General features: G+C 35.9%; 1 protein-coding gene across 1 annotated transcript in view; it reads right to left on the bottom strand.

Moving 5' to 3' along the window:
- XPR1 (xenotropic and polytropic retrovirus receptor 1) overlaps positions 1-14,992 on the bottom strand; it is a 242,107-nt gene that overhangs the window by 74,098 nt on the left and 153,017 nt on the right. The window contains exons 3-4 of the mRNA XM_044267224.1: positions 12,923-13,024; positions 827-1,050 (exon numbers count right to left, since the gene is read on the bottom strand). Coding sequence (XP_044123159.1) covers positions 827-1,050; positions 12,923-13,024 — 326 coding nt within the window. The remainder of the gene's footprint in view (positions 1-826; positions 1,051-12,922; positions 13,025-14,992) is intronic.

Genomic DNA, 14,992 nt, shown 5'->3' with positions numbered 1-14,992 from the left:
CTTTCTTAAAAAATTTTATTTTCATTCTAATGTAGTTAATATACAGTGTTATATTAGTCTCATGTATAAAATCGAGCGACCCAGTAATTCCATACAGATTTTAATAAAGTTATATTATAGTATGTGGATTATACAATGGAAGGATTCTCAGTGGCAAAGCTGTAAAGTTAGTATCTTTTATATTATTAGTGTTAGTTTCAGGAAAATTAACTGTCTAATTGTCTTTGTGGAAATTTTGTCATAGGCTTGGAGGAATGTAAAGCTCTTACATAGACAGCAGTGGCTGGATGGACAAACATAATTTCTTATTTCTACGTACTGCTAGAGATGCCTCTAAAAATAGGAAGTAAACCATGAATCAAGGGTTACTCGTGCATACTGTAAAAAAGGTTTTAGAAAACTGATCTTCAAAAATAGAAGTCTTCGGGCGCCTGGGTGGCTCAGTGGGTTGAGCCGCTGCCTTCGGCTCAGGTCATGATCTCAGGGTCCTGGGATCGAGTCCCACATCGGGCTCTCTGCTCAGCAGGGGGCCTGCTTCCCTTCCTCTCTCTCTGCCTGCCTCTCTGCCTACTTGTGATCTCTCTCTGTCAAATAAATAAATAAAATCTTTAAAAAAAAAAAATAGAAGTCTTATTAACACTATTTTGCTACCTTTGATATGTGGTTTTTAGCCAGTAAGAACATCTGACATCATATTAAAAACCTAAAAAATAACAACATGCTAAAGATTTCCCTTTTTAGATTGGCCCATTAGTATCGTTCAAGGTTAATTCCAAACTTCTCAATTATTTGAAGGTTCCATTCTCCAGGATAAGACTCTAAGTACCTGATAGTTCTGCAGCAGGATAAGACTGAGGTAGAACTCGCTGAAGGCCAGTTTAAGGTCTTTAATATTCCTATGTTGGACACGTTCCTCATGGGACAAATGGAAGACTGGCTTCCTACGCTGTCGCAGTGTAGTAACGCCAGTGCTCTCTTTCTGTGCATCCAGTGATGACTGAAGCTCATTCTGAAGTGTAGCAAACCTGCGCTGAGCCTCTGCAAGCTTTTCTATAAAAACAAAAAAACAATTTCAAATCATCAAGATAAAAAAAAACTGGTAAAGTTCTCACTGACTTTTGATTACTTACTGTTTATTCTGGTCTGTTTCCCTAAAATTTCTAGGAAAAAAATGTTACATGTTACATATAATATTTAGTACTGGATAGGAAAAAAGTGTTTTGGTATACCATTTCATTCTCCCTTTCTCCTCCACTTTTCCCTCCCTGCAAAACCTCAAGTTTACCCTTTGTTTTTACAGATGAAGACATAGAATCTAAAAAGCCACAAAAGTGAGAATGCAAAATGGTACAACCACATTATAATTTGGAAAACAGTTTGTCAATTTTCAAAAAGTTAACCACAGAGTTATTTACAGTAAGATCCAGCAATTTCACTCTTAGGTATATATGTTCACAGAAAAACTTGTACATATTCATGAATTTGTAATCACAATAGTGGAATACAATCTAAATTCATAAAAAAAGATATAACTTAAATTCATAAAAAAGAATGAAGTACTGGTACATACTACAACATGAATGAATCTTAAAGAAATCATGGTAAGTGAAAGAAGCCGGACACAAAATGCTGCATATTGTCTTATTATTATTCCATTTATATGAAATGTCCAGAACAGGGAAATCCAGAGACAGAAAGATTAGTGGTTGCCAGGGTCTAGGAGGCACTAAGAATGGGGAGTGACTGCTAATGGAGTCTTCTGAAGGTGATGGAAATGTTCTAGAATTATATCATGGTGATGGTTGTACAACCTTGTGAATATTCATGATTTGAATCTCTCCTCAGGAATAGTTCAGGGCTCATGTGAGTAGATCAGGCTCACCTGGGATAATCTCTCATTCTTAAAGTCAACTGATTTGGGACCTTACAGCTGCAAAAATCCCTTCATAACAACACCTAGGTAGATGTTTGATTGAGTAACTGGGAGAAGGCAGAGAACACACTATGGAGGAAGGGTTCTTGGAATCCACCAGAATTATCCCTTCAGTGTACTTCTGAACTGATTCAAACTTCTGAAGACTCCAAATGCCACTTGGTTCAGCAGTCAAATGGAGGTCTATAGTGTTCAGGTGACAGATGAAATATTAGCCCAGTTGGTCCCCAGACTCACATTACGATTGCTTTCTCTGTTCCAGAATGTATAATTGGAGTCGAGACACCACATCACTTGTAGAAATCTCCACATTGACTGTGACCCAGAGGTATGAGCTATTATTGTAAGAAGGACTAATGGAAGTTTCTAGAACTTCTCCCTATCAAGATAATAACCAAGAAGCAAAAGCACATCCCTAGGGGAACTCCAGAGGTTAGTGCCGTCACCAGAGACTTGAAAGATTCAGGGATGTTGATATCTATCACATCCCCATTTAATTTATCTGATTAGTCTGTGCAGAAATTAGATGGATCTTGAAAAATGACTGTGGATTATAGTAAATTTAAATTTAATAGTAGATTTACAGTAAATTCAATAATAGTAAATTTATAGCATAGTGGTCACTCTGATGGCAGCTATTTTTCTAGATGCAGTATCACCACTGGAACAAATAACAGAATCTGTAGCACCTGGTATGCAGCTATGTAACTAATAATGCAGCTTCTCATCTGGCAACAGACACCTGCATGGTCTCTGAGCCCCAGAAATGGCACCGTTCCCTACTAATGCTGGTCAGCCACCTAGTGGCAGGGTGAATCCATGAGATGTCTTCTTTTATGCAGGGGGCAGAGATCTGTCCTCTTTAGAATAAATGTATTCTTGATATGGTTGTACATTCCCTGCTCATAATGTTTCTGGCTAGCACCACTATCGACTGGAAGCCTTATCCATTTTCATGGTATTCCACACAGCTTTGTTTCTGATCAGGAAACTCATTTCCCAGGAAAGATTGTAAAGCAATAAGGATATCCATGGAATAATAACATCTTACCACCTATCCAGAAATTGCTGGCCTAAAGAGAGACTTAACAAAGTGTGTTGGGAGATAATACTTTGTAAGAACTGGGTTCTGTTTTATAGGATGCAGAATTAAGACCATTATATTTATTGGTGCTTTTACAAACATAGCCAAATATAGAGTCTATTCAAGGGATCAAAGTGGGAGTGGCTCCTCTCCCTACTATAACCAAAAAACACTCACTTAATTCTTGCCTCCGATTTGCAACTTGAACTCTGCCTATTGTTTAGTTCTTAGTGGAAAATGCTTCTTTCAGAGGAATACAACAATGATTCTACTGCACTGGATGGAACATGAGACTGCCATCTGGCAAGTCATGCCATTTTGTACTCATCATACCACTGAACTAGTAGGCAAAAAAGTTACTTACTGGTTAGTTACTGATCTTAATTACCAAGAGGAAAGTGAGTTTTTGATACACAGTAGGAGTAAGGAGGACTGTGTCCATAACCCAGGAGACTCTCTGGAACACATCCTAGTTTTTCCATGACAAGTAATGAAAGTTAATGGAAAACTCTAAAAATCAAAGAAAAGAATTATTAAGGATTCAGACTCTTCAGTAATTAAAGTTTGGGTCATCCCATCTAGTAAAGAACCCCAGCCAGTTGGGCTTCCGGCTGAGGGCAAAGGAAATAGGAATCAGCTCGTGGAAAAAGCAAATCATAGACACCAACTATGGCCACTTAAACTTGTTGCTCTTTTCATAGCTTATATTTCCTCTCTTTCTCTTTTTGTTGCATTCTGGGTAACTACTCCAGCTCTATGTAAAAGTGTATAAACTTTCTCTTAATCTCTACCTAATTCACAGGTTTAAGTAGTTAAGATATTAATTTCAGTGATTATATTTGCATTTGAAAAGTTCTAGTTGGCTATTTTTAAGATTTTATTTATTTGAGAGAGCAAGTGAGAGAGCACAAGTGGGGGAAGAGGGAGAAGTGGACTCCCTCCTCTCAGCAGGGAGCATGGCTCCAGCTGATCCTAGAACCCTGAGACCATGACCTGAGCAGACACTTAACCCACTACGTCACCCAGATGTCCCCCTAATTGGTTATTTCAAAAAGTCAATTTTTTTTTAAAAGATTTTATTTATTTGTCAAGAGAGAGAGGGAGAGCGAGCGAGCACAGGCAGACAGAACGGCAGGCAGAGGGAGAAGCAGGCTCCCTGCTGAGCAAGGAGCCCGATGTGGGACTTGATCCCAAGATGCTGAAATCACGACCCGAGCCGAAGGCAGCTGCTTAACCAACTGAGCCACCCAGGCGTCCCTCAAAAAATCAATTTTGATAGTTTCTTTTTTGTGCATAGTTTTGATACTTTTTTCAGATCTTTAGCTATCTTAACCATGTATTTTATTTTGTATCTAATAATTCTGCATATTTTAGGTAGCATTTTACTGTTTAAAAAGTGAGAGGTATTCAGAATTTCTTCCTAGTCTTCCGTATTATAAGAAAGAGAACAATTCACCTATTTTCAAATCTAACACTGAAAAGGCAAAATGAATCTTGCAAGGTTTTTTTTGTTTTTTAAAGATTTTATTTATTTATTTGACAAAGAGAGATCACAAGTAGGCAAAGAGGCAGGCAGAGAGTGACAGGGGGAAGCAGGCTCACTGCTGAGCAGGGAGCCCGATGTGGGGCTTGATCCCAGGACCCTGGGATCGACCTGAGCCGAAGGCAGAGGTTTTAACCCACTGAGCCACCCAGGCGCCCCTTGGATGTTCTTTTTATAGAAGTTAAGCAATTCTATTGCAAAGTTATTCATTTTATTGTCCTTCTGATCAAAAACAATGTAGAACTTTTTGGTTCTTTCTTAGTTCACGGTGCACTTAGTGATTGTGTAATTTTTTCATGATGCTCCTAGACCAAAAGATATATTTAACACTTCTGTTCTATTAACAACTTGACTATTTATGTGCTGGCCACTTAAAAGCCATTTGAAAAAATAATATACACAAATACAAACACGTATTTAATGAAAGAATGTGATAATTTATCCAAGGTCAACTAGAAATTACTTTGCTGATTAGAAACCTTAGGTAATTAGCAAGACCCAAAAGCTAGAAAATAATATGATCGATCAACTTTTATTGATCTAATATATGAATTTGCTATTTGTTTACCTTCCTTAGCCAGTTGTCAATACATATATTTTGTAATTATTTTTATGGATATTAAAAATGAAAGAAGTCCAAAAAATGGAAAGAAAGAACCACTACTTCCTACATGACAGCAGTAAGTCAGGAAACAAATAACTCCCCATCTGGCAAACTCCTTACTCATTTTACAAAGCTAATCTCAAATATTGTTTTCTATGTAAAGTCTTTCTAGCCTAAAAACTCTCAGCCACACCTTGAAACTCCCTCCATTGGACACTCATGAAGTCACAAACACACATACAAAGCACACTGAATGTAATTCTTTGTCTATATGTTTGTTTCATTGACTGTTGAGAGCTCTCTGAACCAATACTTCTCTCTGAGGGCAAAAAAATCTTCATTTTTTAATGGTGAAAAAAATTTTAATAGCTTTTTCAGGTATACTTAACATAGCATAGCGTTTACCCATGGTAAGCATAGTTCGTTAATTTTTAGTAAATTTGTAGAGTTGTATACTCATCAGCATCCTCCAATTTTAGAACATTTCCAACATCCCATACACTTCTGTCAGGGCCACTGGCTGTCAATCCTCACTCCCACCTCGCAGCCCCAGGGAACCAATGATCTGCTCTCTTGTTTCTACACATTTGCCTTTTCTGAACACTCTTATAAAGGAGTCATACAGTATGCGGTCTTTTGCATCCGCCTGCCTTCTTAGCATGATTTTGAGGTTCATCCACTATGTATCACGTATCGGTAGTTGGTCCTTTTATTGCTGAATTCTACTTTGTTGGGTGGATACACATTTTGTTTAAATATTCATGAGCTGACAGACATCTGAATTGTTTCTAATTTTTGCACTATATAAATTATGCTATTAACATTCACCTATAAACTTTTGTGTGGATTATCATCATCATTTTTGTAGTTATAAGAACTTGTATATGGTAGGCTCAACCCATGTTTCCTGAATGACTGACTGACTTAATGAATATGTAGGAAAAACTTCTCTAGTAATCCAAGTTCCCATACAGAAATAGAGGAGAAATCATTACCAGGGGTAGTCAGTTATTTTTTTTGGAACTATCTTCTTCCTTAAGGACAAGGCTATCTAGAAGAGCATGTGAGGGAAAATCCCTGGTTGGTAGGAGGGGAGTAAAAGCATGTAATTTGGGGGGAAAAAAAATTCAATATTCCCAAAAGTTATGGTGTGAGATTTTTATACTTAGCAAAAGCATTTAATACTTATCAACAAGTTTAAAAAGAAACACTGAGAAACACTGCTTTTGACACCAAGGGTCCAAACTATGTTTCAACGACAGCTCAGTTTTCTAGAGTCAGATATCCAAAAATCTCAAACATATGGGGACAGCACGGAACCTGGAAAAAGGTAAATGTGTATACATAAGAATGTACTTTGGCCTATGAATTAAAATCTACAATATACTTACAAAAAATAAAAATGAACATTTCTAGGTAATTTTATAAATGCTGATGAAAACCTATTTTGACAATAAATTTCAATTTCTATTCATGCCAATAAATCAAGTGGGTCTGAATGAGAACAAATTATTACTTTAATATTATATGTTTAATGCCATAAGTTCTCAGAAAATAAAATATTTGATAAAAATTTCCAATAACTACTCAAAAATTTTCAAAGCACTTATGTCCCTCAAAGAGCTATAGGGTTAACAAAACTTTTCTTAGTTTTCATATATATATTTCATTTATACATATATTTTTTACTTTTAGAAAAGTTATTTCAGAACTATAAGCTATCTTCAGAATAGCAAAGCTATTACATTGTTATGGGACTGAAGAATAATTCTTGACAAAGTCAGTGTTTTAGAATACATTTATTTTTTGTATACTTATCTTGCAATGTCACAAGCTTGCCAATTCAGATTATGGACCTCAGTGTTATTTGAAATACAAAGTAAGTTTGTAAGAAAATTGACCAACCCTAAGTGACTCAGGATAGCTAATTTTGTTACATTACATGAATTTTTTTTGTTCTGCTTTTATCTGGAGTTCTTATTACCTGAAATTGTTATACCTCAAATACTGAAGTCTAAAATCTCCACATATGAATAAAACATAATATTCTTCAACTTTTTTCTATAATAATAACTGAATCCTTACTCCCTAAGTCCAGCTCAGCAGACTATAATCCTCCTCACCCCCAATATGTCATGTAATTTGATGTCACGATGCATATGGATAGGTGTTTCCTTGGAATACTGTACTCCAAGTCCTCTACCACTGTTATCCCCAAAGATATATGCTCCTCCAAGAGCATGTGGAAATGCCCCACATTTTCAAAGATCCAATTTAAATTTTACTTCTTCTGGAGGCTTTTCCACAATCCCTTTCTTTTCCTCCAAGTAAAATCAATGCTCTTCATGTCAGTTTCCTTAGTACTTGGCAAAATTCTAAAATACCAAGTATCATGTTGTACATAAACAATTTATTGTACATAAATTATAGATACAATTAGTAAATAAACATTTTAGATATAGTCTGGTATTTTCTATTCTACTATATTCTATTTGTATTATTTTTAAATGCTCATGATGACCCCAGGTATTTTTTTTTTTAATTTTTATTTATTTGACAGAGAGAGAGAGAGAGATCACAAGTAGGCAGAGAGGCAGGCAGAGGGGGAGGGGGAAGCAGGCTCCCCTTCTGAGCAGTAAGCCCAATGGGGGCTCGATCCCAGGACCCTGAGATCATGACCTGAGCCGAAGGCAGAGGTGAGCCACCCAGGTGCCCCAATGACCCCAGGTATTTTAATTTCCTAACCCATGTATTGGGTCATAACTTATAGTTTAAAAAAATATTAATTTAGATGACAGCTTTTTTTTTTAAACGAAGATGCCATCCCACAACTATATTATGCCATGACCAGGGACATACCCCATCTTATCAGTCTTAGAAAGAAAAAAAAATCTTATCAGTCTTAAAAAGAACTAGGAGACTTTGGGGATTAGTAACGTTACCACCAAAAAAGGAAACTTCCTTTAAAAAAACCTCCCTTGTGGATAGTAGATAAATAATTGTAATTTTAATTTTCATCAGATATGTTAACAAGAAAGCAAGCCAGTCTGGTTGCTTTAATTCATGTCCCTTACTTCTCTCCTAACCAACCTCCCAAACCCCATTCTTCAACAGCTTTTAAGTAATGGATTCTGTTATAATAAACTGAAGAGAATCATGACGTAGGAAAAAATAATAAGACAATGGGAATTTTAAACAATACTACAGACCTATGATCACCCTAATTAATATATACTTAATCCATGTCTTTATGCACATACAAACAAAGAGCTAAACCAGCCATTAAGTCATAATTTAGCTATGTGAGTACTAGATTCATATAATCACTTGTACAATGATATTTAGTATTTCATTGAAAAAGATGCTTATGTTTTATTACACACACTCAGTGGTATAATATACAATCCCTCAAATTTAGTTAGAATAAAGAAAAACACATAACAGGATTATAGGAATAACTATAACAGGAATAGTTCTGAGTAACTATTATCCAATTGGTCTTCAATATATATAAAGCCTGAAAATATTTTATAGCCAAGAAATTTGTTTCTATTGCCATAATTCATATACTTATAAATAACACTACTGCAATTTTCTTTCCTCTTCTCTCTCTCTATTTTGGTAAAGAAAGGAAAAGATCATAACACTGCTGTGAAGTCACAATAACTGAAGCCAAAAATTAGGACAGGTTAAAAAAAAACCAAAAACCAAAAAACAAAACCCGAGATTGTTTAGGAATGAAGGAAAAAGCCCCTAGCTATTTAAAACATTCCAATGGGGGTGGGGGGGAAGAAAGAAAGAAAAAAGAAAAAAAGGCCTTGCCTGTTTTAATTGTGGAATATTAAAAGCAACAGATAGATTCTAAGATTCTGTTTTTACGTAGGCACATACAAACACAGCTTAGAAGCAAAGTATTTTGAATGGAGAGAGAAAGCAAACTGGTTCTAGCAAAGAGAAAGATGTTGTAACATAGTGATTAATATCACCAATGGAAAAAAACATTACTGATGACCACAAAAAAGATTTCTAGCACTATAGCTTTCAGGATTGATGCCATTTTAGAAGAGACCTAGGAGACTTCAGTGATTAGTAATGCTATCATCAAAAGAGAGCCTTCCTTTAAAACACTTCCCTTTCCTTCCATGGTCTTCAAATATTAAATCTACTGCGGCACTTGTGTGGCTCAGTCAGTTAAGCATCCGACTCTTTGTTTCAGCTCAGCTGGTGATTCATGGGTCCTGGGATCAAGCCCTGTGCCAGGCTCTGTGTTCATTGTGGCGGGCGGGGGGGTTGTTTCTGCTTGCGGATTCTCTCCCTCTCTCCCTACACATGCACTCTCTCTCCCCCCTAAAATAAACAATTTTTTAATGTAAAAAAATTATTTTATTAATATAAATGCTTATCTTATTAACCAAAAATATGTAATAAAACAAAAATCAATAAAATGACTTATATCAGGTTTTGTGAAATATTGACAATAGGTTCTGACTCCTTACAGGTGGAACCCAAGAGGGCTGGGAATCAATTTGTCCATTTTACATGCAAGGACATGGAGGTCTAGAAAAGTTAAATGGTAAACTTCTTCTAAAAAAAACAGTAAGGTTCAAAACTCCAAAATATAACTGGTAGGTAAAAGAACTGATATGAAAATTAGTATCTATATTTTAGTAGTATTCATTCTGTTTTGTTTAGCTTGTATAGCATTTTGTTTGGGGTATTTAGAAGTTTCAATCAAGACTATATCTCATTTTAAAGTGACCATTTTTAGCTGACCATTGAATAATTTGTGAGATATCTCCACAAGTGGGCAGAGGTACGTTTATAAGCTGAACTCACCCCTGTATTATTTATGGTTTTTCTGTGCCCTAGTGTATGAGAATTGCAGTCTATAAGACAATCTCCCATGGAGAAGGTGGGAGGGAAAATGATAAGGGGGAAAATGATATTGTCTAGGACAAGTGCCAAATTCTGTTTCTGTCAATCATGTCTTCATATTACCTATCACTTCCTGACATGGCAAAAAGTTAGTCTGAAGATTATCAATTTGTACCTACTCTGTGGTGATATCAAGAGACAAGCCCACCTGGCCCTGCCAATACTAACAGGAAAAAGTCATTTCTAATCGTAGCCCCCAAATTTTTAATAGTAGAAACCCTAAGATTACTTTTGAAAAGCAATAAAATCTAAGATACCATTTTTTAGACTGGGGTTGTAACCCAATCTGGGGTAATAAAAGCAATTATGTGGATCATAAATCAGCATTTTATAAGTCAAACAGAAATAAATATAGAAAACAGAATATATTGCACATGGTAAGGATATTATTCCATGAAAAAATGTTAATTGTTTAAATATATTGCATATACACACACATATAGATGCATACAAACATACATAAAACACACATATCTGATCGGGTGCAATGGGTTACAATTCGTATACAGTTTTTGTTATAACTCAACATATTAAAAATATGTATCTATTGTTAAGAATAAATATTTCTTCTGCTTTGTATACCAAGAAGCATTAGGTACTCCTTCTGATCTAAATTATCCAGAGTTGGGCTCAGAGATCCTTCCCTAAAAAACCATAGCAAAAGAAAAATGCTAATTAACTTGACCTTTTACATTTTGCATTTACAGCCTTAGGTCATATACTATAGGCCTTTCTCAGTCTAAACACTCTTTCCCCTGCACATGCCTTCCTCTTTTAGCTTCCTCTTCTCATTCTTCATGGCTGCCCTCTCCTTCTCCATCTACACTGCTGGTTCCTCTCCTCCTTCTACCTCCTAACCAGAAATTATCTTTGTTCTTGCACACTGCAATTTCTCTGTACATTTTTCTCTTGCTAAAAATCTATCCATTGCAGTTTCAAATAATATTTCTATTTTGTCTCTGCATTCTAGGTGCTTACAAAGTAGTGTAAAGGACATGCATATATACCGTGTCCTTTCACGGCTCTATGCCTCTGCATAAATTGCTCTCTTTGCCTAGGAAGTCCAGTCATAAGCAAAAGATGAGAAGGACACAGAATTAAGGTATTTGCTTCCTTTCTTGTTCTTTTTTGCTAGAAGGGAGTGACTTGCTAAGGAGACTAAACAGTAAAGAGAGAGGTCAATGATGCATTTATTTACTAATTCTTAGAAGAAATAATTACTGGAGCAAGGTCTCGAGGAGCTAAAATTCAGTCAGCAGTTGTAGAGATTTGCCAGAGACTAAGAAGGGCATCTTTTCTAAAAAGACTGGAGGGAAAAAAGTTAAGGGTAAACCTGTCAACAAGTACTTAGGGGAGGAGTGGCATAGATCTGCATTCATATTATACACCAACAGGAGCTGAAGTTCTTTAGTTTAAAAAAAAATTTTTTTTTGAAGACTTATTTATTTATTTTAGAGAGAGAGTGTGTGTGTGCAGGGGGAGAGGGAGAAAGAAACTCAAGCAGACTCTGTGCTAAGTTCAGAGTCTGATGCAGGGCTTGATCCCATGACCCTGAGATCAGGACCTGAGCCAACAACAAGAGTTCCATGCTTAACCACTGCACCACCCAAGCGCCCCTGAAGTCCTTTCTATTTGTTTGTAAAGAAGGAGGTATAATGAGCATAACAGAGAAATTGGTGGGGGTGGTGGTGAGAGAATTCAAGAGAATGATGTTGGGTTTAGAAAAACACTTTGGAGGGGAACCTGGGTAGCTCAGTTCATCGCGCATCTGACTCTTGATCTCAGCTCCGGTCTTGATCTCAGGGTTGTGGGTTCATGAGTTTGAGCCCTGTATTGGGCCCCACACTGGGTGTGAAGCCTACTTAAAAAGCAAATAAAATAAAACGAACCCACTTTGGAGCATGGAAATATATTAGGACCCATGGGAAGCTTTGACGACATAGTTAAGAATCTAACAGTGAATTTAATACTGGTTTAAATTTGTTCTGCTGCGATTTTTTTTCACCTGGCTATCCTAAGCAGCGTGTGGGTAGGCATAAAGAAGGTAAAAGGCTGGTCTGGTCTGCAGTTGGAGTTTCACTGGGCAGAAGCATTACAAGGTAATGAGGGTGAGGTGATTAAAAAGCACAAGGGACAAAGTGGTTAAGATAACTGATGAAGAGGTTAATAATTCTGGTGGAGGGGCCTTGACAATTGGAATAGATGAAGGAGTCAAGAAACCTGAGCTTTGTGGGATGAAAAAAAGATACTAAAGGAGTAGGATATTAAATATATATATACATATATATATTTATATATATAAATATATATATATAAAACAGAATTTTAAAGGGCCAGATATAAATAAATGGAAATTCTAGTAGTTCCTTCTTAACTCCAATAGCATCTTGTAGATGTCATTCTGGAGACAATGCTCTAGAGAGACAGAAAGGAATATTCCATACAATGGATAGGCTAAGTAATGTAATTAATAAGCAGGAACTGTCTAATTTAGCTCTGAAATAATAAAATCAAATTTCTGACTCTTCTGAAGCTTCAGACTGGTCTTCAGTGAAGCTCTATCAAAGTACTGGTTCACAATGAGGTTCCCAAATCCTTGCAACTGCAAAAGAAACTAGGCAATGACTGTATTAGGCTTAAATATTGAGGTACTAGATGCGTTCCTACCCCAGCTAAAAAAAATATCCCTAAGTACAATATAGGAGGAAAAACAAGCCCCAATTTAAAAATTACAATCAGAAGGTTAAATACTAATGTGGGAGAATTTTTCTTTCCTCAGCAGCAGAAATCGTTCCCTGCATGTTGTATCAAAAAACTACTCACCTGAATAAAATGTGTTGATTTTGGCAAGTTCCTTTTCACAGGTTTGGAAAAATTTTTCTTCAAACTTGGCAAAATACCTCTTTACCGTGTCCTCATCTGTAACTGAAAGCAAGGAAAACAGTATTGAAATATGATGTCCAAAGGCCAATTAAGAAAACTAGGGAAATAAAGTTGAAAGGTACTACTTCCTTACTCTTCCAAATGACAACAATGAACTGTGAACCATATTAAGCAAAGACTAATGAAAGGGCTCTTCATAGGAACACAGTCATTTTTTAACTGAGTGAGACTCTCTAAGTTTCTACTATAATAAAGTTATAGTGGTGAAAAAAATAAATATTCTAAAACTTCAGGAGAAGAAGACACTACTATAGACAGATGTGACCAAAAGATTCAAGGTGTTGGGTGTTGAAATGAGTAGGATTTCGTAAGAGTCAATATTTCAGGGAATAAAAAAAGGAACAGATAATGAAGACATAAATATATATGTTCTTGGAAAAAAAAATGAGTTGTTTCTACTATATTAAATTGTTACTCATTTTCACTTAGCTGCACCAGATACAGAAAAAAAATGTAGACTAATGATTATAAATTATGTATTTTAAGCCTATAGTTGCAGAGTAGGAACACAAGTGAGTTGAGCAAATGGGGGATTGTACAAGTATGGTGATAAATGGCAACTGACACCTTCAGGTTAAGGAGTGGTATAAATTCTGTCAAGTGAGAGCACATGTCCATCTAGTTAGTTGCTGCCCTGTGGTGATGGGTTAAAGTTGTCACATATTTCCATTTGCAGGACAAGTCACAAATCTAGATATTTTAAAAACACAGTGTAGTCCAATCAATACATGCCTCTGCAGGCTGGATCCACTTTGTGAGTACTGTTACATAGCTGTCAATTTACTGAATACCCTAAGTACAGATAGATGTGGCTTTAGGAACCCCCAAGCCTAAAAAGGTATGCTTCTCTTCCAAGTGAGATCTGCCTAGAATCCAGATAATTTAGAACTATCCTATTTCTGGATCTCTGGGGGCAATCTAAGCTTCAAATGTGTAGAAAAAGTATAGGTCCTTTTATGTTCCCCAGCTGCTTCAAATCTTAGTGCTATCCCAAAAGCCCTTAAACAATTCATCTATTGAGAAATGAGAAACAGAATTTCCCTGAGTAATATGCAACACACATGTACATACTAATTCTTTGTACCAGAGATACTTTAAAGAAAAAACTTAAAATGAAGTTCTAAAAAGCATGTCAAATCTATTCATCTAATTTGAATAACACAAATGTAAAGAAAAATTATCACTACACAAATCCTTTACTTATTTATACATCTACTTCTCTATTACTTATGCTTTAGAACTTAACACACAATGCAGGATTCTACTGATTTTGCAGTACAGAAAGGGTGGCCACTTTAAGTTCCTCATGTAAGCTCTGTAATTTAGGTACAGTAAAGGCTATAGCTACCCAAGGCGACTATGAATTATTTTTAGAAACCATAAAGCAAGTCAAAGCTTCCTTTTAAGGTGACCCTGAATTAGAGATGATCCATAGTAACAGATGCTGCTCTTGATAGCATTTAGCTGCAGCTGATTTAATGTCAGAGTGATATCTCATTCTACTTTATAACCCATTTTTTTTTCATTTTTATTTTATTCTTTATTGTATTGTTAGGAAAGAAAACCCAAAAGCAAAATATAGGCTTGGTCATATTTACTTTGTTTCTCTATTAAAGGAACAAAGTTTTTCACTAAAGCAACCTAAACATAGCTGCTATTTTAAAAAATAATTTTAACATATTACTATCTATATAGAGGTCACATATTAAACAACATCAACTATTTAAAATATTACTAAGAGGGATGTCTGGGTGGCCCAGTTGGTTAAGCATCTACCTTTGGCTCAGGTCATGATCTCCCTCTCCCTCGAACCCCCCCCCCAACCCCACTTGTGCTCATATGCTCTCTCTACCTCAAATAAATAAAATCTTCAAAATAAAGTGAAATATTACTAAGAGCTAGAAACAACAACAACAAAAATCTAAATAAGCCCCTCAGAAATGAAAACAT

Source organism: Neovison vison, chromosome 10 (assembly GCF_020171115.1).
Source record: "Neovison vison isolate M4711 chromosome 10, ASM_NN_V1, whole genome shotgun sequence".
Classification (NCBI taxonomy): Eukaryota; Metazoa; Chordata; class Mammalia; order Carnivora; family Mustelidae; genus Neogale; species Neogale vison.
Note: the sequence above shows the minus strand (reverse complement) of the source record. Positions and strands in the feature narration are given on the sequence as shown.